The sequence below is a fragment of the Macrosteles quadrilineatus genome, unplaced genomic scaffold (assembly GCF_028750875.1).
Source record: "Macrosteles quadrilineatus isolate MER2022 unplaced genomic scaffold, UCM_ALF_1.0 Scaffold_1__1_contigs__length_201487025, whole genome shotgun sequence".
In the NCBI taxonomy this organism is placed as follows: domain Eukaryota; kingdom Metazoa; phylum Arthropoda; class Insecta; order Hemiptera; family Cicadellidae; genus Macrosteles; species Macrosteles quadrilineatus.
In genome coordinates, this window is record NW_026542594.1 from 163807418 (window position 1) to 163832751 (window position 25334).

Below are 25334 nucleotides of genomic sequence, written 5' to 3' on the forward strand. Positions count from 1 at the left end.
TTGAAGGGCAGATTAAGAGGGTACAACCAAATAACATTCAGTGGACCTACATAACAAACATTTGGTAGGTTAACATCATACACCCAACTCAGTCAACAAAAAGGCATAGTGACAGTACCTTTTGTCTTTACTGTCCATCCTCGATTTCTCCTGATCCTTAGAGGAGTTTGAAGAAGTGAGGTCAATGAAGTCACAAGTTTGAGTTTGGACTTCTACGCTGTGCATTAATGGTTTTTCCTTAGGTACACCTGAGTAAATACAGTTCTAGTAATAATACCTTATATGAGACAGACTATTCTATATAACAGGAAAAATATCATTTAAACTGCATATAACCTAAGATTTACACTTTTTTGGCAGTACCTACCTTTATTCCCTCCATTTTTAAGTAGAAAATAGTCTATAGGATATAAAACCAGGTTTTAAATTAAAAACAGATATACTTTAAAATACAGAGTAAAAATCAGTAATAGAATCTGGCAATACTACTGCCAATCTTCATATTGTTTCATCTGTCGCTGAAGTATTCTTGGAAGCTAGGAAATTGACATAAGGTGATTCCACAAAAGAAATAAGTTAGCCTACAGGTTTTTTTATAACACAATCCAAATTACAAGTAGGCCTACCATAAGACTCTTTTTAACGACAAAACAAGCTCACATTTTGGTATCCCTGTTTTCTGTACTTCCTTACCAATCAGCTGAAGCTGATGTGCATTGTTGCATGGTTATCTATATAGACGAGTTTTAGTGTAATTGGGAATTTAATATGAAAAGACTCGACATGGTATTTTTGCAAGCTCAAAGAGTTGAACATTAAAAAAGAAAATTATTGGTTCTATCTCAAGAAAGGTTTGGAATCAAGTTTCTAGGCGTAATTCCGGAGGCCTACCTAAAAAATCAGTAGCCTTTTTTATCCTTATGTGTTCTGTAGTTATGAATGACACCTTGTTTACTTGCAGAAAGAAGCCAAGTCTAAACACAATAATACAGTATCACAGGTTAAACGGTATTTTAATTTAAGTGGTAATAACTTAAATTAATAGTGAAGCTGCGCATCGAAATTGGGCGGGTACTCTTCCACCACAACTTAACTGTTTTCTGTTAAAGGATTAAATACATTAGCGAAACTAATAATATAAATGATAATTATTATCTGACTAACTGATCCTCACCCTCTTGAGAAGTGGAGTCTGGTTGAGCAGGGGGTGTAGGACAGGGAACAGGGGAGTTGGCTCTACTGCTTTCTTGACTGCGGATTCTCTCCCTCTCTTCTCTCCTCACTCTATATTCTTCTAGGTTCAGCTTCTTTTTCTTCCTAACGATTTCCTGTTTGTCCATTTCACACTGAGTGCTTGCCACATCACTATGTACAACCGGTGAAGCACACTGATTAGATATTTCACTAGAATTTAAAGCGTCTTTTTCTACTTTGATGTTCTTTTTAAGAACCGAAACCATAGGTATATTTTTACGAAGCAATGAGTTCTTATTTCCTGTCACCCGAGTCTCATTCACTAAACTAATACTTTTTTGTCCTATACCGTTTTTGAAAACTATCTTGCTTTTTGTTTCATTGACTAAAGGAACTTCTTCATCACTGTTTTCGCCGGATTCTAAACCCGAATCTTTTCTGGACCCTGTGTCACAAACTCTTCCAGAGTCTTTAGAAATCTTGAAATCTGGAAGACGTGAGGATGTGTCAGGAGTGGAGCTCTGGCTAGGATACTCGGAGCTGTCAGACATGTAGTAGCTGCGTGAACTGCTAGCTGTGGAGTCGCCTCCGTTTGTACAGTAGTCGTGATCCAACTGAACTGATTCTCCACTCGACCCTCCTGTTATCTGGACAAATAAATCACAATCTTATAAAAATCTTCTTCAAGCTTAAGTTAATAAATTTACCGGGTGTCCATAAAGTCCTGACAACATTTTGTTATGTAATAAAATGAAAGCCATTAGACATACAAAAGTGAGATTTTATTTTTTAGAAAGAGCATGGAAAAAAGTTTTATATGCAATTCATATAACATTAGTACACTTCCACATGTGACCCATTTGTGTCCTGTAGAATTTCCAGTCTAAATTCAATCTCCTCCCAAGTACTTGCCAACATCTCTCCAGTGATTGTTGAAATTGCTTCTCTGATCCTGGTCTTCAACACGCCCATTTCTGAGACAGGTGTAGCATAAACCTTGTCTTTCACAAAGCCTCAAAAGAAGAAGTCTAAAGGTGTGATATCTAATACAGGGTGTATACTATTTTATTAAAGTGAAATTCCAGGTTTTTTCCTGGTTTTTCAAAGTTTTTCCAGGTTCCCGCGTATTTGTTTGGTTCCACTTAAACTATAATCAATTTAAGACTTGCAGCTTAAGTATACAATATAAACTTACATCAAATTTGTTTCAAAGTCTAGTGAGCTAGTGTTGAAAAAGTAATAATCCTTATTATAGTAATCATTTTCATTATCATCATTACTTAAGGCCACGGAAACATCTTCTCTCTTGATAGCAGCAAAATCCTGAATATTATCTTCATTTTTTATGAACACATTATCAACGGCGGCAAAATCCTGAATTTTTCCTGCGGTCGTGTGGTCGCTTCCCACAGTGACGTAAACGTCATCACAGTCTTACGTTATCATAGAAAAATCCTGGACATCTCCCGCGGTATGATGTATACATTATCGCCGTCTCTCGCGATCACGGAAACGTAATCATCGTCATCCACGATCGCAACAAAATCACGAAAATCTTCCGCGGCCGAGTGGACATCATCATTGACTCCCACGGTCATGTAAACGTCATCGTTGTCGTCCGCGATCTCGGCAAAATTATGAATATTTCCCGCGGCAGTGTCTACATCATCGTCGTCTCCCGCGGTCACGGAAACGTCATCGTCGTCTCCCGCGGTCACGGAAACGTCATCGTCGTCGTCCGCGATCTCGGCAAAATCATGAATATTTCCCGCGGCAGTGTATACATCATCATTGATACCGCGGTCACGTAAACGTCATCGTCGTCTCCCGCGGGCACGGAAACGTCATCATCATCTCCCGCAGTCACGGAAACGTCATCGTCGTCTCCCGCGGTCACGGAAACGTCATCGTCGTCTCCCGCGGTCACGGAAACGTCATCGTCGTCTCCCGCGGTCACGGAAACGTCATCGTCGTCTCCCGCGGTCACGGAAACGTCATCGTCGTCGGCCGCTATTGCGGCAAAATCATGAGCATTTCACGCGGCCGTGTAGAAACCATCATCGTCATCTTTCGCGGTCACAGCAAATCATGAAAATCTTACACGGCCGTGCAGACTTCATCATTGACTCCAGCGGTTAGGGAAACATAATCGTCGAAGTACGCGATCGCGGTAAAATCATGAATATTTACCGCAGCCATGTCAACATTATCGTCGTCTCCCGCGGTCACGGAAACGTCATCGTCGTCTCCCGCGGTCACGGAAAAGTCATCGTCGTCGTCCGCGATCTCGGCAAAATCATGAATATTTCCCGCGGCAGTGTATACATCATCGTTGATACCGCGGTCACGTAAACGTCATCGTCGTCTCCCGCGGTCACGGAAACGTCATCGTCGTCTCCCGCGGTCACGGAAACGTCATCGTCGTCTCCCGCGGTCACGGAAACGTCATCGTCGTCTCCCGCGGTCACGGAAACGTCATCGTCGTCGGCCGCTATTGCGGCAAAATCATGAGCATTTCACGCGGCCGTGTAGAAACCATCATCGTCATCTTTCGCGGTCACGGCAAATCATGAAAATCTTACACGGCCGTGCAGACTTCATCATTGACTCCAGCGGTTAGGGAAACATAATCGTCGAAGTACGCGATCGCGGTAAAATCATGAATATTTACCGCAGCCATGTCAACATTATCGTCGTGTCCCGCGGTCACAGAAACGTCATCGTTGTCGTCCGCAATCGCGGCAAATCATGGACATTTCCCGCGGACGTGTAGATGTCATTGTCGTGTCCCGCGATCACTGAAACGTCATCGTCGTCTCCCGCGGTCACGAAAACGTCATTGTCGTCGCCCGCAATCGCGGCAAGACTTATTTTACGACTACAATCTTCTACCAGGGCTAAAATAAAAATCCCGGAATCGGTCCAAAAATCCCGGCTTTTTCCCGGTTTTTTCCAGGTCCCTTCAAATTCAAGGTTATTTCCCGGTTCTCCCGGTTGGTATACACCCTGTAGTAGTTGTTATCTACATGAATGAGATCTAAAATTTCATTAGCAAAAGAAGCTCGGTAAGGGTAATCATTTGGTTTCAAAAATTGCAATATTTGAATCTTGTATGCGCTTAGTTTGAGTTTTTTACGCAAAATCTTATGTACAGTGAGTGGTACGTGGTAAACCAAGTTCTCTGGAAGCTTTGCGAACCGATGTACGTGGACTGCGTGTTTTGGACTCATTGTCTAACGACATCAACGGTTTCTTCTGTAATTTTAGGCCTACCTAAAATTACGGCAGGTCCGCAACACTTCCATTGTTCTTGAAGTTATTAAACCAACGAATAATTTATCTATAGTTTGGAGCTTGCCTCCCATAGTGCAATATGAACTGTCTTTGAACGTAAACGGGTGAATTAAACTCGTGAAGTTACAAAACACATTGAGCTTTTTCTTCCTTAGTAGCCATTTTTACGACAGAAACAATAATTGCAACTTTTATTTGGTATCACACTTAACAATGAAATTATGGGTTACCAACATATACAAACAAAACTTGATAAAATCAGCTGTTAAACAATAAAACATGTATAATCCCATCAATTCTGCGAACAAAAACTATTTCAAATGTTGTCAAGACTTTATGGACACCCGGTATATTCAAACAACTTTATTTTACAATTAAGAAAAACATCTGTTCAGAAAATTGCTATATTCAGTTATTGACTACTCTAATAAAATTTTGACAGTAACCATTTGGCTAATAAATTTGTAAATAAAAAACTGTACTGACGTCTTAGTTTGTCCTCAGGATTAAATCTCAATGAAATTATTAAAACTATGTACACTTCACAGCTTTTGATAGTTTGGGTAGGCTAATTTACCAATTTAAGAAGTTTATTTCTTGAGAGAGTAGCTCCAGCATCCTGCATTCTAGTGGCAGCCTTGCCTGGACGTTTGTTAGGCATGGCAGGTATGACTGGTATAACCTTCTTGTGGTTCTCACGGGAAGCCTGAAACAAACCACATGAACAATAGCAATAATTTCATTATCTTTAATCAAATAATTTGGCACCAATGGTTGTCTCATAAATGAAACAATCATACCATATTTAAGTTTAACTAGATGGCTACCTAACAACATTATGCTTATCTTTTGTTAATGTTCCAATGAAAATGCAACTCTAAAACAAAACAAACAGAATCTACATGTGTATGGAACAGAACGTAATATACGGCTTTTACATAGTAAGTGGTATAAATTGATGATATTTAAAGAAGGTCCAATTTTTCTTTGCAATACAGCAAATCCCAAAAAAATTAAACCATAAAAGCGATTTTGTGTACTGACAGGTTGGGCACCTTTCTTCAGTATATGGGTCACTGAAATAACTGACATTTCCTTAACAATAATATTTTTTACATAGGTGTTAATACGTGGGTTATCCAGAAAGTAAAGAACGTTTCGTTATGACGCCGCTAGGCGCACGCCGATCTCGTACATTTTGGTATGTGCGTACTCGGCAACTCAGTCGGCATCCAGCCGTGACAATTGGAGCATTCTAGCGCTGCCCGTTTTTTCACAATTTCAACTTAAGATGAGCGCTGTGATTAAAAATACCGCCAGTTAAGAGGTGTGGTCAGTGATACGGTTTGTGTTGGCATTAAACTTAAAATCGATAGACATTTATCGCCAAGAGTATGAAGTTTACGGAAAAAAACTTAATGATTGAAAGTTCTGAGAAAATGGTGCATTCAGATTAAAAATGGCCGATCTGACGCTCATGAGTCATGACGAAGCGAAGGGCGGACGCCCGAGCATTATGACTGATGGAACTGGTCGCTAAAGTTGATGAAAAGGTTCGCAAAAACCGCCGATTCCCAATAACGGGTCTTTCGCTTTGTTGCGTGACAATTTTTAAACAACAAAGTCCGTGAAAATTGAGAAGTTTCGGTTGTAAGTATTTTCCAACAAAAACCGTATCACTGACCGCACCCCTTAACTGGCGGGATTTTTTATTGCAGCGTTAATGCAAAAGCTATCACCTTGATTCTCTGTATAACCTCCATTGGAAGAGCGTCCCGGATGGTCTGACTTGAAGGTCTGGGAGGTGAAGGGGGTGTCTGAACTGCATTCACCTTCTCTGTAGCCTCAAACTGCTCCAGCAGACTTGTCAGATCTCCAGCCATCAGTAAAGGGACTTCCTCACTCTCTACAGTTTCCACATCTACTTCTTTTTCTGGTTCCTCTTCAACTTCTTTCTTCAGAAAGATATGGGGTTTTTGTAGCAAATTATCATTACTTGCCGCGGTCTTCACACCTAATTTTGTTATATTTGACGATAATTCCAATTCTTCCTGAAAGGTTCCAGTAGGTTCTGGTTCTTTTTTGATGATTTTCCTCAACTCTGTAGTAACGGCAAACGCCTCCCTGTGAAGAACATTATTTTATATCAATGTGAAAAAAAGACAAATGACAAAGAAATCGCATTTCACAACTTGAATATTATTCAATTTGCTGAAGCCTGATCAAAATACTTATTTACTTACCTATATTTCAATGTCGCCTCTGTATTCACAGGTGGATTGGTCTTTGGTGTTTCCAGAGGGAACAGTTCATCTATACTCGGGTCAACAGCCGGGGCTGGAGTAGGTCTGGCACAAGATGTGTCTGAGCTTGGGAACATTTCAGGAACTTCCTCTGTGGTGTTGTTTCCAAGGGGAACTTTTTGCCTGATGGCTTCAGGCTCCTGTATTAACAGCTAATTAGTAAAAACTTCCAATCCAACACTTTCATAAAACATTAAATGTAACCTATTCAAACAATTGTCTAAAGGTATTGTCCCTCAATTTAATATCGTTAGCATTTTATATGTCAAGTAGAAGAAAATATACATGTATGAACACTTTACAAGTAAATACCTAAGAGAAGTGTTTGAATGTGGTGCAGCTTGTGTTATTCGCGGAAGCACTGACCATGTGCTCTGGATGCAAGCCAACTCTCCCTACTCTTGTTGGCACCGGACAAAGTACCGTACTCAAAAGTTTATTGGAGACAAAATAAAACATGTTTCAATGTTATGTTAATTATTACTTCAGACATTAGGTTATCGCATTAATGCATATTTACTTAAGGATTTCATGTTTCTAAAAAAATAAAATTGAAACCAGCATTTCACTAACATAAAATAATTTTTATAATTGGAAATTCTTATGGTAAGATGTACCATTTAACAAAAGAATTAAAAGAAATCAAGCCCAAGTTTTAATGAATGCCTAGACTCACAACTACTAAAAATTGCAAAAAACTGTCACAAAATTCAATTAGTTTGAATTAACAACTAACAATTTCTGTGAATAAGTTCTGGTTAAAAAGTTTAAAACAAATTGAACATTAACAAACTTCAACACATTAAATCTATTTACTCACAAGTATAATGCCAATTTACCCACTGTTTGGATTTTAATGTGTGCTACAGATTTTGGAAAAAGATCCGGAAATATTTTGAAAATATTTATCACACAAGACCCTAAATGATTTCTTAAAGAATTTGAGTCGCCTAATGGTTTAGTAATAAATGTGCATTACAAAGGATAAGACCAACGATTCTCTGATCAGAACTACTATATAGCATGCTTATATCATCATAGGTAGGCAGATGGCCCTTGCAGTGTCATCATTTGAGAAATTTGTTGGCTACTTCCTTTCACACAGTAAATTAGTAGGCATAAGGTAATCAAAGCTAAATATAACAGTTACTTCTTTGAATGCAATTCTCTGTAACCATTACAACTGAGTGAAATTCCGACAACTTCTCTCAATGTCAGGGACTATCAGTTGCCTAGGTCCTTCTCACTTTGCAGAGAACATTCACAGTAGATTTTAGATATGCATATTATTTTTATGAAGCATAACAATGCATTTAACTATTTTTTACTTTCTAAAGCACTATTACACAGGACAATTTTCTGAACCCCTCATTCCTGAAAACCAAACAATGATCTAATTTTAAACCTGCATAGTAAAATTTTTACCAAATTATACACATAATCTATAACAGGGTGTCTAGTTTATTTCAATTTTAAAATTCAAGACTAATTCCAGACTTTTCAAGACTAATTAATTCCAGATTTTTCAAGACTAGTTTCGATTCTCAATTCTTGATACCGATACCAATTTTTATAGTTCAACCAAATGTTCTAAATCTACACCCTGTCTTTATGTCATTGTAAAAGGTAACGTCATCGTCGTTGTCTGCGATCGCGGCTAAATCATAACATCTCCTCCCGACTTTCCCGCTTTTCCCAACTACTAGACACTCTTGCTATAATCAAAATTTTTAACCTCACCTGACCTATTCATCTCATATAGAGATTTAGGTGGGAGTTATCAAAGGAACATCAAGATGGAACGGTTTCAGAATTGCATTTAGGCTTAAAGCATTCTAAACATTTATAGGCCTACTTGATGTGGACAATCATTAGTGTACCTGCATATAGTCAAGATGATTTTGCCATTCATGAAGCATTTTTTGAAATTCTTCTTTTTGTGCTTGATCCTCTTCTCCGACTTCACTGAAATATGTATAGAATGATAAATTGATTGTAAGCTAGCTAAATCCTAAACATTAATATTCAAACTTAGTTACTTTATTTTACAATAACGTACAGATTTACTTTTTAAATTTAATTTTTGATGCTTTGGGCATTAGAAATTGTATTGCTTGAAATAAAATCAGGGCATGTGATTAAATTTTAAAACAAACACCTATTTCACACTCAAAATCGTGGTTGAAAACAGTGCGAAACGCTGAAAATCAACACATCTGTTTTGGCAAAAATCTTTTTGTTCAAATGCATGATTTAGTCTATTAGGTCTATACGCATTATTTTCCCATCTGGCATATTTTTGGTAAGTGACGCTGTTTTATCCCTAAAAATCTGTTTTGAAAAATAAAAAAAATTGTTAAAATTACAAATTTTTAGATAAACCAAAATAACATATTCTCCCCCAAATTGTTATTTCACTGAAATATATTAAACTAACTGCTTACAGTACAGTTACTCCTAACTTAACCTAACCCTAACCTAGACTCAGGTTAGCATTTTTGTTAATCTTCATTTACAAATAGTTTAGGCTATTTGAAACAGTTAGGTTAGGTTGGTTTAGTTACTCTAACCTAACTTAATTCAAGCTAGGCTAAGTTTAGGATTTTTATATCTCTTTATCGTTATAAATCCATTTGGAGCTAAAGATTAGGTTAGTTTGTGTTCAAACCCCTTTTAGCGATTTTCAATGGAGACTTTAGGGTGAAATAGGCATTCCCGCCAAAAGTTCCAAAGGAGAAAAAAAGTTCAAAATGGGCCAAATAATTAAGAAAATAGGCTATTATAAAAACAAAATACAAATTTTCTAAAAAAATTCTGATTTTCAGCCCTTTTAAACTGTGATTTTTAGGGAGAAATAGGCGTTCCTTTCAAAAGTGTCAGAGGAAAATGTGTTCTAAATAAGAAGTCAATATAATGAAGTTAAAAACATTTTTTACTTTTTTTTGAGACCCTAAACTAAACAAATACAGAGGCATCGACAATACACTCGATTACATGGTTCTTTAAAATTTGTAAACAAATAAAAGCAGACGGGAGTCCAGAGTGTTACTGACCCTGAGATAAGCAGCTTAGATTTGCAATACATACGCGGCAAAAAACACCAATAATTGTTAGCAGCACTTGTACAACTACGTCAATAAACAAATTTTATCACACACTTTGACCTTGAGATAACACAGTCTGCTAAGACCCTGCTTGATTCATACTACTTGATATGTTTCTCTACTGTGTACAGTAACAGCTAATTGTTGACTCAAAATAAAGTGAATCAATAGTAAATCTGAAGCTCACTTAACGTTTCAGTTATCAGGAATGTTTATGGTTATTGAGTGGTGTGTGATAGCTGTGGGCCTACTAAGATAGTGTACTGTGATTCATATAGTTTCCAATCCAGTAATACTAAACATTACAAATTTGAAACATTTTTTCCTATGAATGCATTGATCTCTTTTTAGTGAATTTCCCATATAGGGAATAAGCTATTGCCGTAGGTCTCGTGGTAAGACCTAGACCTGGGACCGATTTTCATTTTGAGGACCCCAGAAGCCAAAAACGCCATCCAGTCAAATTTATATATATGTCCGTTAACACGATAACACAAGCAAAAATGATACGATTTTTATGAAATTTAGTATAAATTTGTCAACTTATTCAAACAAGTTCGCGAACCAGCATGATTGGACTGTGGGAACGGGGGTTTATAGGGTAAAAATGGGTTAATTTGCAATTTCTTTCCAAACCATTTTGTAGAGCATAAAAAATAATAATTTAGGCATGTATATTGAAGCACTTTCATGCACTTATTAAGAGTCCTTGGAGGCTAGTGGCCATCTTGGGTTAATTTCAAACAGCTGCTTACGGGTTATTTACCATTCCAAACTTTTTCCCATAGTGATTATAATTTAAATATCTAGGGCACTGTGGGATTAGAAATTGTCTTTGTAGTTTTGTAATTGTTTTTTGAGTTAGAACGTATAGGCTCCATCGACTCTTTAAGGAAAAAATCAAAAACTGTAAAGGTAGGTCTACTTTGGTATTATAAGGAGGTCACTTATTTTACAGCGCGCTGCTGTCGTTATGTTGGGTTATCATAAATATGTTTGTAGGCATTTCCTTGTTTCATTATGATACCAGATGAGTCATACTTTCTATTTAAGATAACCCAACCTAACATAACCGCTGCAGCACACTGTATAAGGGTGGCTTAAACTTATGTTATTTAAAAAGGGAATAAATATTACATTTTCAGGGAGATATTTTAACGAAACTCCAATCAGTCAAATGGAAATTTGCTTAGTCTGCAGGTTTGCTGTGGCGGGTTAAAAATATTGAAAAACCTAAAAGTGAAAACTCAGTTGTCCTATTCAATAGGCCTACTGTTTATTATATTGAAAATCTTGTAGGCCCTAATGATAACACAAGTATTTAACTTATTATAAAAGACTAAATAATACTTATTTGTTAATTTGTTAAATTATCCCTGTTAAATAAAATATGACACCAGATTAATGTCATATTTGACCTGCATAGCCTGAATATGCTCAAAGCACAATTCCTAATTGTAAACTTAAAAATTAATTTTTAAATAACTTATATATACTTTTAACCTAAATAAAATAAGAGGTGTTTCAAAATAAATAATATCAGATAGAACATAATTTAAACTTGAGTTTTGTTTTTAATAAAAGTAAAATCAACATAGGATGTGCATTCTACCAGACATGTATCGTTGTGTCCTTAACCAAAAATAAACTCTTCATGCTTGCCAATTGGGTTCAAGCTTTAAGTAACATCTCTGACCGGTGGTAACCTCGTTTTAACTAGGCCTAATGATTTACTGTACACCTTCTTGCAAAGTGATACAAAGTGTAATAATAAAAAGTCAAAAATGTAAATTTATATATAATGTGTGTCAGTATGATTGATCAATTTGTATATGATTAAATTTAACAAGGAATAACATGAAAATATCAAAGTACATATTACTGACATGTTGACTAAAGAATTCCTAGACAAAATCAGTTTCAGGTCAGATACTATCTAGCAAATGAAGGAATCATCACAGAATTTAAGATGTATCCCAAAATTTTTCATCATTCCTGAAACATTTTGTTGCATGAAAATTAATGGTTCCTTTTAATAATATAAGATTTACTTACGTGTCATCGTTTGAAGGCCACAGACTATCATAATCAATAATTTCGGGAACTATCATCTCCCCAAAAAGTATGTGTTCGTTGGCATCAAGTTCATGACCCTGAAATTTCATAAAATAATTTATGAAACATCATAATAAATTGCCTATTTTATTAAGCATATTTCTAAAAAAACCAATAAATGAGAAAAACAAATACATTTTATTTTCAGATCTTATCTAGGCCTATATTTTTTTGACTTGTAGGCCTAATCCTTTAAGATTTAAAAAAAATTCTTTCCCAGTTTAATTTTTTTAGGGGGAAACCGCAACTGGATTGATTATTTTAGCATACAAATAAGCATAATATACAAATAAGTGATTCTTTATTGCCAATAAAAGGATTTGATGCATTGCAAAGCCATAAATTGATGGGTAATGTTGAGATTACAACACACAAAACAACAACAAAAACAATATCTTAGGCCTAGTCCTTTTTAAATAACATTTAAAATGAGCAGACATTTTAATAAGCAGAGCAGCAATAGAAAATTGGTTATTTTCATTTAAACACAATAATCAACACTGTGATACATTTTGCTAATCAGCAAAGCTGCTTAAAAATTGTACAGGGTGTCCACCAGGACAACCAGAAAAAATTCATGAGTAAAAAAAATATTCCAGGTAGGTAGTTCCGGTCGTACTTTTTATACTAAAATTTCAAACGTGTTTTGAGCCAACTCCCGCAATGCTGTTTTAGCGCTAACACAGCTCGCTATTTTAGTTATCGGAAAGAGCATTCTCAGGTAAAGAAACAAAATTTAAATTGCTGTAAGGTAAACTGCCCAAACGCCGAACGACTGCCCAAATCCGAACGAAATTGATTCAAAACGAAATATTAAGAATTTCAGTCCACTACGGTTTAAACTACGATTGCCACCGTATTCAGCGTTTTTCGATCTATAAAAATCAACTTCACTCCGTTTTGAAACATTTGAAGCGTAGATTCAGAAGGCTGTGGATTAGTTGACCGTTACGAGTTTCGAAGTTTGGCGGGAGTGACGCTGCGATTTCGTCTAAGACGTAAGGTAAGTGAGATAAGGTTTTTTCATTACTTAAACTAAACCATTTACATATTTCTTTGTTTTAAACTATTCAGGATGCATTAAAGCTATTTTTAAGTGCCAATACATTATAGAAGTATTGATTTAATTATTAATTATAAGCCGTTCGGAATTAGGCAAGCCAAAAGCTTGGTTTGCCCAAATCCGAACGATCGTTCGGGACTTAGGCGTCTGGTAATTCCCAATTCCGAACGGCTCACTTAATGATTGAAATAAGTTGTAATTTTAACCAAATATTGTATTTTAGTGAAAATAATTTATTCTAAAGCTTGCAACATATTTCAAGGATAGAAAAAAACTTTGTAATTGTCCAACATTTGCTTACAATTGACCGTTTTTAAAGAATGAATTCCAATATAACAATTTTGACATCGCCTAAGTTCCAGTTAAGTTAGACAACATTATTTGTGCATTATTTTAGGTTTTGTTTATTAATATACTCAGTAGCAGTACCTCATTAAACAATTTATTTAAAGTAAAGTATTATTTAATGTTTTTTTATGTGTAGGCTACTTGTATCTATACAAATTTTGTGGTTCGCAGGAAGATGCCTCCTCCAAGCCGACCGATATCCAAACAAAGATACACGCAAGAAGACGTTGAAAAGGCTTTGGATGCCGTCAAGAATGAGGGGTACTCCATATCCGCGGCAGCGAGAGCGTATGAAGTCCCAAAGACTACTTTGTATGACAAGCTGAAAGGAAAATACAAGGAGAACGCCCCGATCGGCCGTCCAGCTGTTTTATCTGATGAAGAAGAACGCCACATTGTACAGTGGGCATTGGACGTGGCCAAAGCTGGATTTCCAGTCACGAAAGACCAGCTCGTTGAAAGTGTTGCCCGGCTCATCAAAGACCTGAACAGACCAACGCCGTTCAAAAACAATGTCCCTGGTGACAAGTGGTTCAACTTATTCCTTGGCCGCCATCCCGAGATCGCAAAAAGAGTCTCTCAGGCATTAACATCATCTCGTGCCAATGTCACAGAGGGAGACATCCGGGCATGGTTCGGCAAGGTCAAAAGCTACCTAGAGTCTAAAGGACTAATCAACATCTTCCTTGATCCTCGTCGAATTTTCAACGCCGACGGACTAATCAACATCTTCCTTGATCCTCGTCGAATTTTCAACGCCGACGAAACGGCGTTTTTTCTATGCCCTTAAGGAAAAACAGTCCTCGCCAGAAAAGGTGAAAAGGCGGTTTACCAGCAAACTGGCAACGATGAAAAGGAGTGTTTGACAGTGCTGGTAAATGCCAATGCCGCAGGAGAGATGGCCCCACCAATGGTAGTTTTTAAATACGAAAGAGTGCCCCCTGCCATTGTCAGAACTTTCCCTGCCGATTGGGGACTAGGCAAATCGGAGAATGGGTGGATGACTCGAGAAACATTCTACGAGTACATTGCGAACATTTTCCATCCTTGGCTTCAATCGAAAAACATAGATTTTCCAATTGTTTTGTTCATCGATGGGCACACCTCACACATGAGCTTCCATCTCTCAACATACTGTTCGCAGAATGACATAGAGGTAATAGCCCTTTATCCAAATTCCACGCATCTCCTACAGCCCCTTGATGTAGCCGTGTTTCGGCCACTAAAAACACAGTGGAAGACCTGTGTTAATGACTGGCGGTTCAAACATGATGGAAGGAGGCTGAAGCGAGAAGAGTTTTCACCTCTTCTGAAAACAGTTTTGGACAGTTTGGATGCGAAGGTTGTAGTGAATGGGTTTAAGGCCACTGGTCTGGATACCCTTGACCCGGAAAAAGTTCACTACAACCTCATCCTCAAAAAAACGAATACACCTGCTAAGACAAATAACCTTAAACGAAAGGCCGAAGAAATCCGAGCTCATCTGAGCTATTTCGAGGTTAAGATGGGACTTGAGAAAGTCCAGAAGTTTGCCCGCGGAGAAATTGAAGTAGAAGACCAGTCACTATTCCAAGTATGGAATTCCATCAAAAATGAGCTTGCCACCCTAAAATGTGAAATATCAGCGTCGGAGAAGGAAAACGAACCTCCATTTGACCCTTCTACTACTTCAACTCCGGATCCTAAACGGCCACCAGCCCTAACACCTGCTGAAGAAGAAATTGTGGACGACGTGCTGGACTTTCCAATCGACCTTCATGAAGACGGAAGTGACCAGTCCGGAATCGTCGAGGGCCGGATAATTGCAGACGGCAACTCTTCCGTGGACGAACAGGGTCTGCAGAACATCATTGACAGCCTAGGATTTACCAACGCAGACCAAGGCATATCAATCGAGGTAGGTCCCGTTTAATAGTTTGATTAAGTTACATTACACAGTAAAAATAAGTAAAAAATGCAAGACTCATTTTAACATTTGTGCTGCAACTTAAAACAAATTAAGTAAAGTTAAGATATCCTACACGGTTGAAAACGGTGAGCACATAAAGGTACCACCCCAACAACGTACCATCACGACAGCCTGACACCACACATTTATCCGATTTGGGGGTTGTCGTGGTGGCACGTTGTCGGGGCAGCACTTCATCACCAACATGCAAGGCAATGGTTGGTGGTTGCATCTTAACAGCAACCCTTAAATACCACTGTTAGAAATTCATATCAACCACCTGTGTTCATTATAGTGAAATATTTTTTATTATCCAAGTTATTATGGTTAAACATGCCTATTGTTGCAGGTGTCTGTCACTGATATTTTGGAGAGCATGCCTGAAAACAATGTTCCTGAGCAGCCTGATCCTGAATGGCTACGTGATCTCCCATCTGAGACCAACCAGCCATCATGCAGCCAAATAGAAACTACGAGCTCTGCAGGTAACTTAGAGGATTTATTCATTAGACATACTTTAGACCAACGCAACGAGGTAATTAAGTTAAACATTCATATCTTTCTATTATCAACTCATAGTATTTTTTTTACATTAAGATGCTTATTTGAAGTGTTATGTTTTTTCTTTTTGATTTCAGGAATGCCCCTACCAGCTTACACCACTCCATCAAAATGCTGCACATCCAATAGTATGCCATCACCTTTTAAAAGGTGCCTGCAGTATCCCTCCCCGACATCCATAAAGAAAAAAGTCAAGAAAAGAGACCCAACACCAGCTGCGATTACGGGAGAAACCTACCGACAGTACATGGAGGCAAGAGAAGCCAAGAAGAGGGAAAAGGAAGAAGAAAAGGAACGGCGGCGAATGATACGTGAAGTAAAGAGAACGATCAAACAAGAAGGAAATAGCAATAAACGGCCAACAACAGCACCCGATGACAGCGATAGTGACTCCCAGGACGAAGAAATTCCCGTTGTTGTAGCCCCCAAGGACCTTGAAAATCTTATGGTCAACAGCTGGGTCGTCGTCCCTTATGATGTGGAAGGGAAACAAGATTATTATCCTGGCCAAATAAAATCAATCAAAAACGACAAAGCCGGAATCAAATATCTTAGCAGAAGAGGAAACAAATTTGTATGGCCTGAAGAAGAAGACTTCGACAATGACGTGCCATTAACAGACATAGTCCAAATTTTAAGTGCACCCACTGTGGAGAGACGTGGTTTCTTTACATTCAAAGAAAAAGTTATGACATAAGTTTCGTTCTCGTACTGACGTAAATTGTAAATTGTACTGACGGGAACGAAACTTATGTCATAACTTTTTCTACTGAGACATAGTGTATAATTTGTATATAAGTGTATTTTTATTTTAAGTTTGTTGATTTTAATTTGGAAATAATTTTAAATTTCACCTGCTGTGGAGGGTCGTGATTTTTTTGAATTCAAAGGAAAAGTTAAATGTTCTTTAAAGTTTCGTTCCCGTAATTTTTGTACATAGTGTATAATTTGTATATAAGTGTATTTTTATTTTAAGTTTGTTGATTTTAATTTGGAAATAATTTTAAATTTCACCCGCTGTGAAGGGTCGTGATTTCTTTGAATTCAAAGGAAAAGTTAAATGTTCTTTAAAGTTTCGTTCCCGTAATTTTTGTACATAGTGTATAGTTTGTATATAAGTGTATTTTTTATTTTAAGTTTGTTGATTTTAATTTGGAAATAATTTTAAATTTCACCCGCTGTGGAGGGACGAGATTTCTTTGCATTCTAAGAAAAAGTTTAATGTTTTTATGTTTCGTTCTCGTCAGTAGACATTTTTGCACATTGTGTATAATTTAATTTGTAAATAAGTGTTTTTTTAAATTCAAGTTTGCTGTATTTAATTTTGCAATAAAAACTGTCACGCAAACCAGTAACTTGCATTCCACTAAAATGAGCTTAATACTTTGCTTTTTCCCTTGGACTGTGCGTTGTTATAGTATATTTTGTTAAATCGACTGGGCAAAAACACATAATCTTGGTGGCCGTGCCGTGGCCGTAGTAGTTAGTAGTTTGATACTACTGCGAGTTATTTCGTCGCTTTCTGCTCATGTCGTCATCAGGTATGTTACTTTTTATATCAACGGCATTTAAAACTTAAATTCAAAGTGGTTCAATTTAAAAAATCCAGTGTTTAGAGTGGAGACCAGACTCGTTCGGATTTGGGAAACCAGCGTTCGGATTTGGGACGTACGCCGTTCGGTATTGGGCTATTCATGGTTGAAACGTTCGGCACTTGTATTACGTTATTTTACAATATTTGCAAGGAGATACTTGTTGTTTGTGACATAAAATTTAATATTAGTTCATAATAAATCCTTGTAAAACAATTATTAATCAAGCCTGGATATAACCAAATAGGATAAAAATACAATAGAATGACCTAACCTCCTCTAACCGTTCGGAGTTTGGGCTGTTTACCTTAATATTGCCTGACACAAGTATTCAATTTTTATATATTAGGTACTGATTAAATAATCCGAAAATTAAAAACTAATCCTTAAACCGTGATCGTGACAAAATCCTGATATTGTGCAACGGTAACCGAAACAATATAATCGTCTCCCGCGATTACAGTAAAGTTATCATCATTTTTCTCGATCGTAGCCTAATTCAAATAATATCCCGTGGTCATCATCGTCAAACAATATTTTTTGGACATCATCATCGTTTCCTGCGGTCACAGAAACGTTATCATCCGCAGGCGCGATCACGGTAAAATCATTAACACTAACATATCCCGCGGCCGTTTGGACATCATCATCGTAACATATCACGCGGTCATGGAAACGTCATTGTCGTCTCCTACGGTCACCGAAACGTCATCGTCGTCTCCCACGGTCACGGAAACGCCATCGTTATCTCCCGCGGTCGTGGAAACGTCATCGTCATCTCCCACGGTCACGGAAACGGCATCGTCGTCTCCCGCGGTCACGAAAACTTCACCGTAGACTCCCGCGGTCACGTAAACGTCATTGTCTTCATCCACGATCACAGAAACGTCATCGTCGTCTCCCACGGTAACGAAAACGTCATCGTCGTCTCCCGCGGTCACGGAAACGTCATCGTCATTTCCCGCGGTCACGGAAACGTGATCGTCGTCTCCCGCGGTCACGAAAACATCATCGTCGACTCCCGCGGTCACGGAAACGTCATTGTCTTCACCCGCGATCACGGAAACGTCATCGTCATCTCCCGCGGTCACGGAAACGCCATCGTCGTCTCCCGCGGTCATGGAAACGTCATCGTCTGCACCCGTGGTCACGGAAACGTCATCGTCTGCACCCGTGGTCATCATCGTCAAACAATATTTTTTGGACATCATCATTGTTTCCTGCGGTCACAGAAACGTTATCATCCGCAGGCGCGATCACGGTAAAATCATTAACACTAACATATCCCGCGGCCGTTTGGACATCATCATCGTAACATATCACGCGGTCATGGAAACGTCATTGTCGTCTCCTACGGTCACCGAAACGTCATCGTCGTCTCCCACGGTCACGGAAACGCCATCGTTATCTCCCGCGGTCGTGGAAACGTCATCGTCATCTCCCACGGTCACGGAAACGGCATCGTCGTCTCCCGCGGTCACGGAAAGGTCATCGTCGTCTCCCGCGGTCACGAAAACTTCACCGTAGACTCCCGCGGTCACGTAAACGTCATTGTCTTCATCCACGATCACAGAAACGTCATCGTCGTCTCCCACGGTAACGAAAACGTCATCGTCGTCTCCCGCGGTCACGGAAACGTCATCGTCATTTCCCGCGGTCACGGAAACGTGATCGTCGTCTTCCGCGGTCACGAAAACATCATCGTCGACTCCCGCGGTCACGGAAACGTCATTGTCTTCACCCGCGATCACGGAAACGTCATCGTCATCTCCCGCGGTCACGGAAACGCCATCGTCGTCTCCCGCGGTCATGGAAACGTCATCGTCTGCACCCGCGGTTATGGAAACGTCATCGTCTGCACCCGTGGTCACGGAAACGTCATCGTCTGCACCCGCGGTCACGGAAACGTCATCCTCGTCTCCCGCGGTCACGGAAACATCATCGTTGTCTCCCACGGTCACGGAAACGCCATCGTCGTCTCCCGCGGTGACGGAAACGTCATCGTCGTCATACGCGATCGCGGCAAATTGATTGAGTTGACCCGGTAAAATACAAAATTCACGCATATGTAATTCCCAGTTTTTATCCGATTTTTTCCCCAAAAAAAAAATCACGCATAATTCCTGGTTCTCCCGGTCAGTGGACATCCTGTTGAAGCATTCCAAAAATAGTAACTGACACTGTGAATAAAATATTGTATGCCTAACCATTGTTTTATCTACCAGAAAGGCTACAGTAATGTAACTTATCAATTAAAGTAATATGAAATAAAAATGAATGTACCTGATTGTAAAAGGGAGAAGAGAAATGCTCTTCATCATGAATGGGGTTTAGGAAACCAGTTTCCATGTTGACTGGATATACAGTTGGAACTGAAAAAATAGGAATATCATAGCATAATATTTGATAAATTCTACTTAGTGACCAATGGAATGTTTGGATATAAAGCATATGTCCACTTTTTGTAAAATAAATATAACAAATTATTGTAAGGTAATGTTGTGTGTCATAAGAACATGAATCATATAGGCCCTACCATGCCACTTAGTATATAAGATTAGAATTAAATAAAAAGAAAAATTCTTTCATTGTTGTGTCTACCACACTAATTTTAAATTAAAATACAGTTTTTTAAACTATCATAAATTATTTGCTTAACATAAATATTAATTAGCTATAACAAAATCCCTAAAAATGAGAGTCATCAAGCCTACAGAACATTAAAATGAGACACGGCAATTATAAGAGCTTGAATTGAAATCATAAAAACAAAAACCCTAAAAATGAGAATCAAAAAGCCTACAGAACATTTAAATGAGACACAGCAAAAATTATAAGAGCTTGAGTTGAAATCATGAATACTCACACCGCAGCAAACCTCCAGACTAAGTGAATTTCCATTTGCCTGATTTGATTTTCAATTAAATCTACTTCAATAACATTAGGTCTAACGAGTACCTAGGTTAGCTGCTACAAGGAGGGTAATAAAGTGTGGTTTTTTTTAGTAAAACAATTTTAGTATGAAAGAAATAGATTTGCCAAGTATCAAAATATATACATAAACAAGCAAATTACAACAGTTTACTTATTCTCCATAAGAATAACATGGAGATCTTAAATTTGAAATTTTTTTACTTTCTCCCCCTATACCATAGTATATGGAGAAAGTATTATTTTTGTCAAAATTTTCGAGTTTGAGTTTTGAGTTCCTTTTAGGGTTCCCCTGGACCCAAAAAAGTGGTTTTTGAAGTGATATCTGTGTGTCTGGATGTGTACAGAGCTAGGGACTACATCTCTGTGTTCCGATTTCGATGAAATTTGTTGTGTAGGTTTCTAATCCATGGTACCGGTATCTCCAGGTGTTTTATCCCCATATAAATTAGCCCTTTAAATTCTGAACAAAATGGTACGACTCCATTTCTGTAAAAATTATGGTTAGAAAGTTATTGTAAATTAGGCTAGGCCTATGTTATTTTCCCATAAAAACCCCATAAAATAACAAATACCCCCGCCACAGCAAACCTGCAGACTAAGCAAATTTCCATTTACCCAGCTTGATTTCTAATCAAATATTCCCTAAAAATTGTCAGATTTATTTCATATTTAAATAGGGTAGAGTGGGGGAATTATGACCCGGAGGTAATTGGGAGCTATTTTTTTAAATTTGTAAATTTTGTATTATTTATTTTTTTAAACAAAATTGTAAATACGTTCAAGTTTAGGCATTCTAAAGGGGTTTCATCACAAATTATTGAATAATTGTAATCTTGTGTTTGATGTAAAAAAATAAAAAAAAATTTTATTGCAACCCTTAGGTCTAGCCTGAAGTACCTAATGTGAAAAACAATTCCAGGCTCGTGCCTAGCGTCCTTAGGACAAAAAATATATATTATATGAATTAATAATCATACCAAAATGTATTTATTGACACATTAAAGGTTTAAGCAATTGTTTGTTAGGGCTTTAAAATTTAAAAAAAAATTAAAAATTAATTTTATACATTTTTTAAAAAATGGGTCTTAATTACCCCGGTGTGGGGAAATGGGACCCATATTTTTTTATCCCACATATAATTAATCAATAATTATATTTGGCTGCAGTGTTGATTATCATGTATTATGTGTAAAAACAGAATTTTGAAGTAGGTCCCAATTACCCCAGCATGGAGTAATTGGGAACCAGTCTCATCGCGTGGTTACATCGGGTTGGAATCACAGATGTACAGAAAAGTAAAAAAATTATTTTACAACCACTTGAATAAGAAACTAGAGCCTAAAAGAGTGAGCTAAGCCCATAATTGGCCTATTTAAAATTATTTTTGGACTGATAACTACCATTTATTAGAAATTCTTTCGGCTGAAAAAGCGAAATTCCGGAAAGTTTGCATATGACAAGAAAAAAGGTTTGACATAAAATATAGGTACTTGTAGTGTTTTTTTTTATTTAACTATACATGTCTTTAACAGTTTAAATCTATATTTTCTGGCTGTTATCTGCTCTGGTTAATTTTTCCTATTTTAAGAAAAAAGTGTAATGTTTTGGAAAAAATAGTTTAAACTGTTGTAATGTCCTAAAAAATTTCCTATAAGAATTTTAACAAGGGAATTTTAAATTTACAAATTTTTTAATTATCTCCGTGACCGTTGGGCATACAACAACGCTTTAATATACAAAATTATTTATTTTTTTAAGCTCTACAAACTGGTTTGGAGAGAAATTATGTAATTTTGTGTTTTTTTGGGGTCAAAAATGGGAAAAATAAATTTTACCCCACAACTCGTTCGCATAGTCCGACTATGCTGGTTCGCAAACTCGTTAGAATAAACGTAGGTTTACACATTTGTACAAAATCAGATAATTTTTGCTTGAGTTATCGCGCTGATGGACACAAATATATATACTGTAGGCCTATATGAATTTGAATGGATGGTGTTTCTGGCCTCTGAGGATATCAATGGTGTTTTTGGCCTCTGGGGACGTCAGAACGAAAAAGTAAATCGGTCCAGGGTCCAGGTCTTATCATGAGCCATGACCTACGGTAATAGCTTAAAACTAAAATAGAAAGACAAATTATACGATATTAAATTCAACATTATTTATTAGGCTACACAAAAATTCATATTCTATTTCAGTCCTATATATATGTCTATGAGTTGTATATTTAAGTATAGGTGGGGGAGCAAGCTGGCGTAGTGGTTAGAACGCGGGACTTCAGTCCCTGAGGTCCCGGGTTCGATCCCCGCCAAGTGACCAATGGATTTTATCTAAGTGATAATGCCGCAACCCTTAGGTCTAGCCTGAAGTACCTAATGTGAAAAACAATTCCAGGCTCGTGCCTAGCGTCCTTAGGACAAAAAAAATATATATTTAAGTATAGGTAGGATGATTCATTATAGGTACCCACTCGCCTTGTGCTCGCTGGGGGCTCCGCCCCCATGCCCCCTTTTAATATTAGCCATGATGAGAAATTGTCACGGGGGACAGTATGTTGTCCGGAATAAGAATAACAAGCGCAACAATAACTTTGCAGTTGCTAGGTAATTCTTAAAGATAACTTTTTCTTGGGATGATTAAACAAGCCATAAAATATTAGTCTTGATGTGTGTTTGGTGTTCTAATACTTACATTTTTTAAGGCATTTACTGTAAACCTATATTTAGCCACAATAATATAGCAATAGCGTTACAATCTAAGGGGATTGAGGAGGTAATAATCAGTTTTTACCTAACTCTGTCATGTGGGGTTTAAACTAGCCTACACCTTATTGTCTACAAATTGGCTAAATAACTTAGGTACGGTACTTTATAAAAGCTGACTGACTTTTTACGTTGACTTAAGTTGTAAGCTTACCTTCTCCCGTCCCTATTATGTTACTATGTTTATACTATTAGGCCTACTATTACTATTATACTATATTGAAAAGGAAAGTACCTTCGTTTTACAGCCATTTAGGAAACCCTCTGACAAAACTGTTTGCATTTTTGTACTCAGTGTGAAAAAAAACTGTAAGAAGATAAAGATAACGGTAGGTATAAGTTTATCAAAATTACATCTTTCCCCAATGTAGACATACAGAATAATTGCCATAACTTTAACTTGCATTGTTTCTTATTCTTTAAAAGTGAAAATATTGAGATGTAAAATGATCAAGGCTAGGCTATGAGCTTTAACTTAGGTTCATGGTCACCTACGCTACATTAGGCCTACATAGAAATAGCATAAGTTAGGTAAGTGCTAAATTTACAATATTATACATCTAGAGTACAGTAGAAGTTTTTAAAACCGGATAAGGTTGAATTATATAAGTTGGGCCAAGGCCTGGAAAACTATGATTGAGGATCAAGGCTAGGCCTAACTTATTACCGGTAGGGTAAACAGTAATTTAAACTAGGTTAATCTAATTTAACCCTCCCAGTGTTACTTGACGAAAATTCGACAAGCAGCACACTTTGTGTAGTGTTACTTGTCGATTTTTCAACACGCAGACATCGTTTACGGCGAAGGCTCTATGACTGACTGAATCGGATTGAACTGGATCGAGTTAGGTATCGTTCTTTCCGTAATATTCTAAGCTTTCTCCAGAGGTCTGTCTCTAAGCGCTATTCATTTTAGTTCCGAAAATATTGTAGCAGACAGCTGACGTGCGTGTATTTGTAAACAGCTAGGTTCCCCCGGACCGATGACTGATGTGTTTTATTACGTTTATCATTGTTTTAGTGTTAAAAATCAAAAGTAGGTAGTGATATACGTGGTGCATTATAAGAAGATTTAAGTGGTTTTGAAGTGCTGGTTGATGATCCTGAAGAAGTAGGTAGTGATATTGATGTAAATTATCAGCCAGATTCCTAGCTATGGTTAGGCTATGCATTCTTAGCTAAACGCTATGTACTGAAATCAGTTTTTTGCCCATAACTTATTTATTTGCAAATATACTTCCTTATATTTTTATATATTTGTAATCCTCATAAAATTTAGAACAAAGTGGCTATTTTCAAATATTTATAGGCCTATAATTTATACAATTTCATTGAGCGCGAACTTATTTTTTTTTTGAAAATTTTCGAAATTATATTTTTTTACCTAAAATTTTTTTTTTTTTGAAAAAATGTTCCTTATGTTTTATATATAATATTGAAGCCCATGATTTTCCAAACAAAATGGTATATAGAACATTAGAATTAACATTGTTTTAAGCTTCTCAGATCCGTTTTAATAAAACCTTGCAAATGCGCCAAAAATAGGTGGACATTAAGGCCTAAACTATGGACACTTGGAGGGTTAAGGTACATAAAATGTCCTAACAACAAAAACCATAAAACCAAAATAATAGAATAGCGTCGGCCTAGATGTAAATAAACAGTTAAAGTAGTTTTAAGCTAGACCTAATTGGCCTAGGTTACTTCTCAAGGTGAAAGTTAATCGATCAAGCATGCCAAAAATTACAGACCAAATTTAAGATTGTAAGTACCCTATTATAATTACTACCTGTGAATGAGGGAGAACGATAAGATCATGCATAAGCTTAATTACTGATTCATGAGATATTATATCAATACAAACAATAAACTAAAAATAGAATTATGTACAATCCGCCGAGTTGGAAAACGTGGTCTGGGTAACGACCATGTAAAACATATTTTTTCACTGTATATCCAAATTTTATACACCAGAGAACTATAAACTACAGTTAACATATACAATTTTGTTAATACTTAGTATAAATTACAATAAATATAGATATACTTACAATTATAATTATCTTAAGAACAACACCATGTGGTGTGAAAACCGCGGCCGACTGTCCTAACCTTA

The 25334-nt window shown here is 37.2% G+C and overlaps 1 protein-coding gene across 1 annotated transcript in view; it reads right to left on the reverse strand.

The window, feature by feature from the left end:
- The window catches only part of LOC128988783 (serine/arginine repetitive matrix protein 2-like), a 38848-nt gene extending 13514 nt beyond the window's left edge, over positions 1-25334 (reverse strand). Inside the window, exons 1-9 of the mRNA XM_054410417.1 lie at positions 25270-25334; positions 19806-19894; positions 11951-12048; positions 8672-8756; positions 6732-6931; positions 6228-6612; positions 5066-5194; positions 1175-1841; positions 119-248 (exon numbers count right to left, since the gene is read on the reverse strand). Coding sequence (XP_054266392.1) covers positions 119-248; positions 1175-1841; positions 5066-5194; positions 6228-6612; positions 6732-6931; positions 8672-8756; positions 11951-12048; positions 19806-19871 — 1760 coding nt within the window. The 5' untranslated portion in view covers positions 19872-19894; positions 25270-25334. The remainder of the gene's footprint in view (positions 1-118; positions 249-1174; positions 1842-5065; positions 5195-6227; positions 6613-6731; positions 6932-8671; positions 8757-11950; positions 12049-19805; positions 19895-25269) is intronic.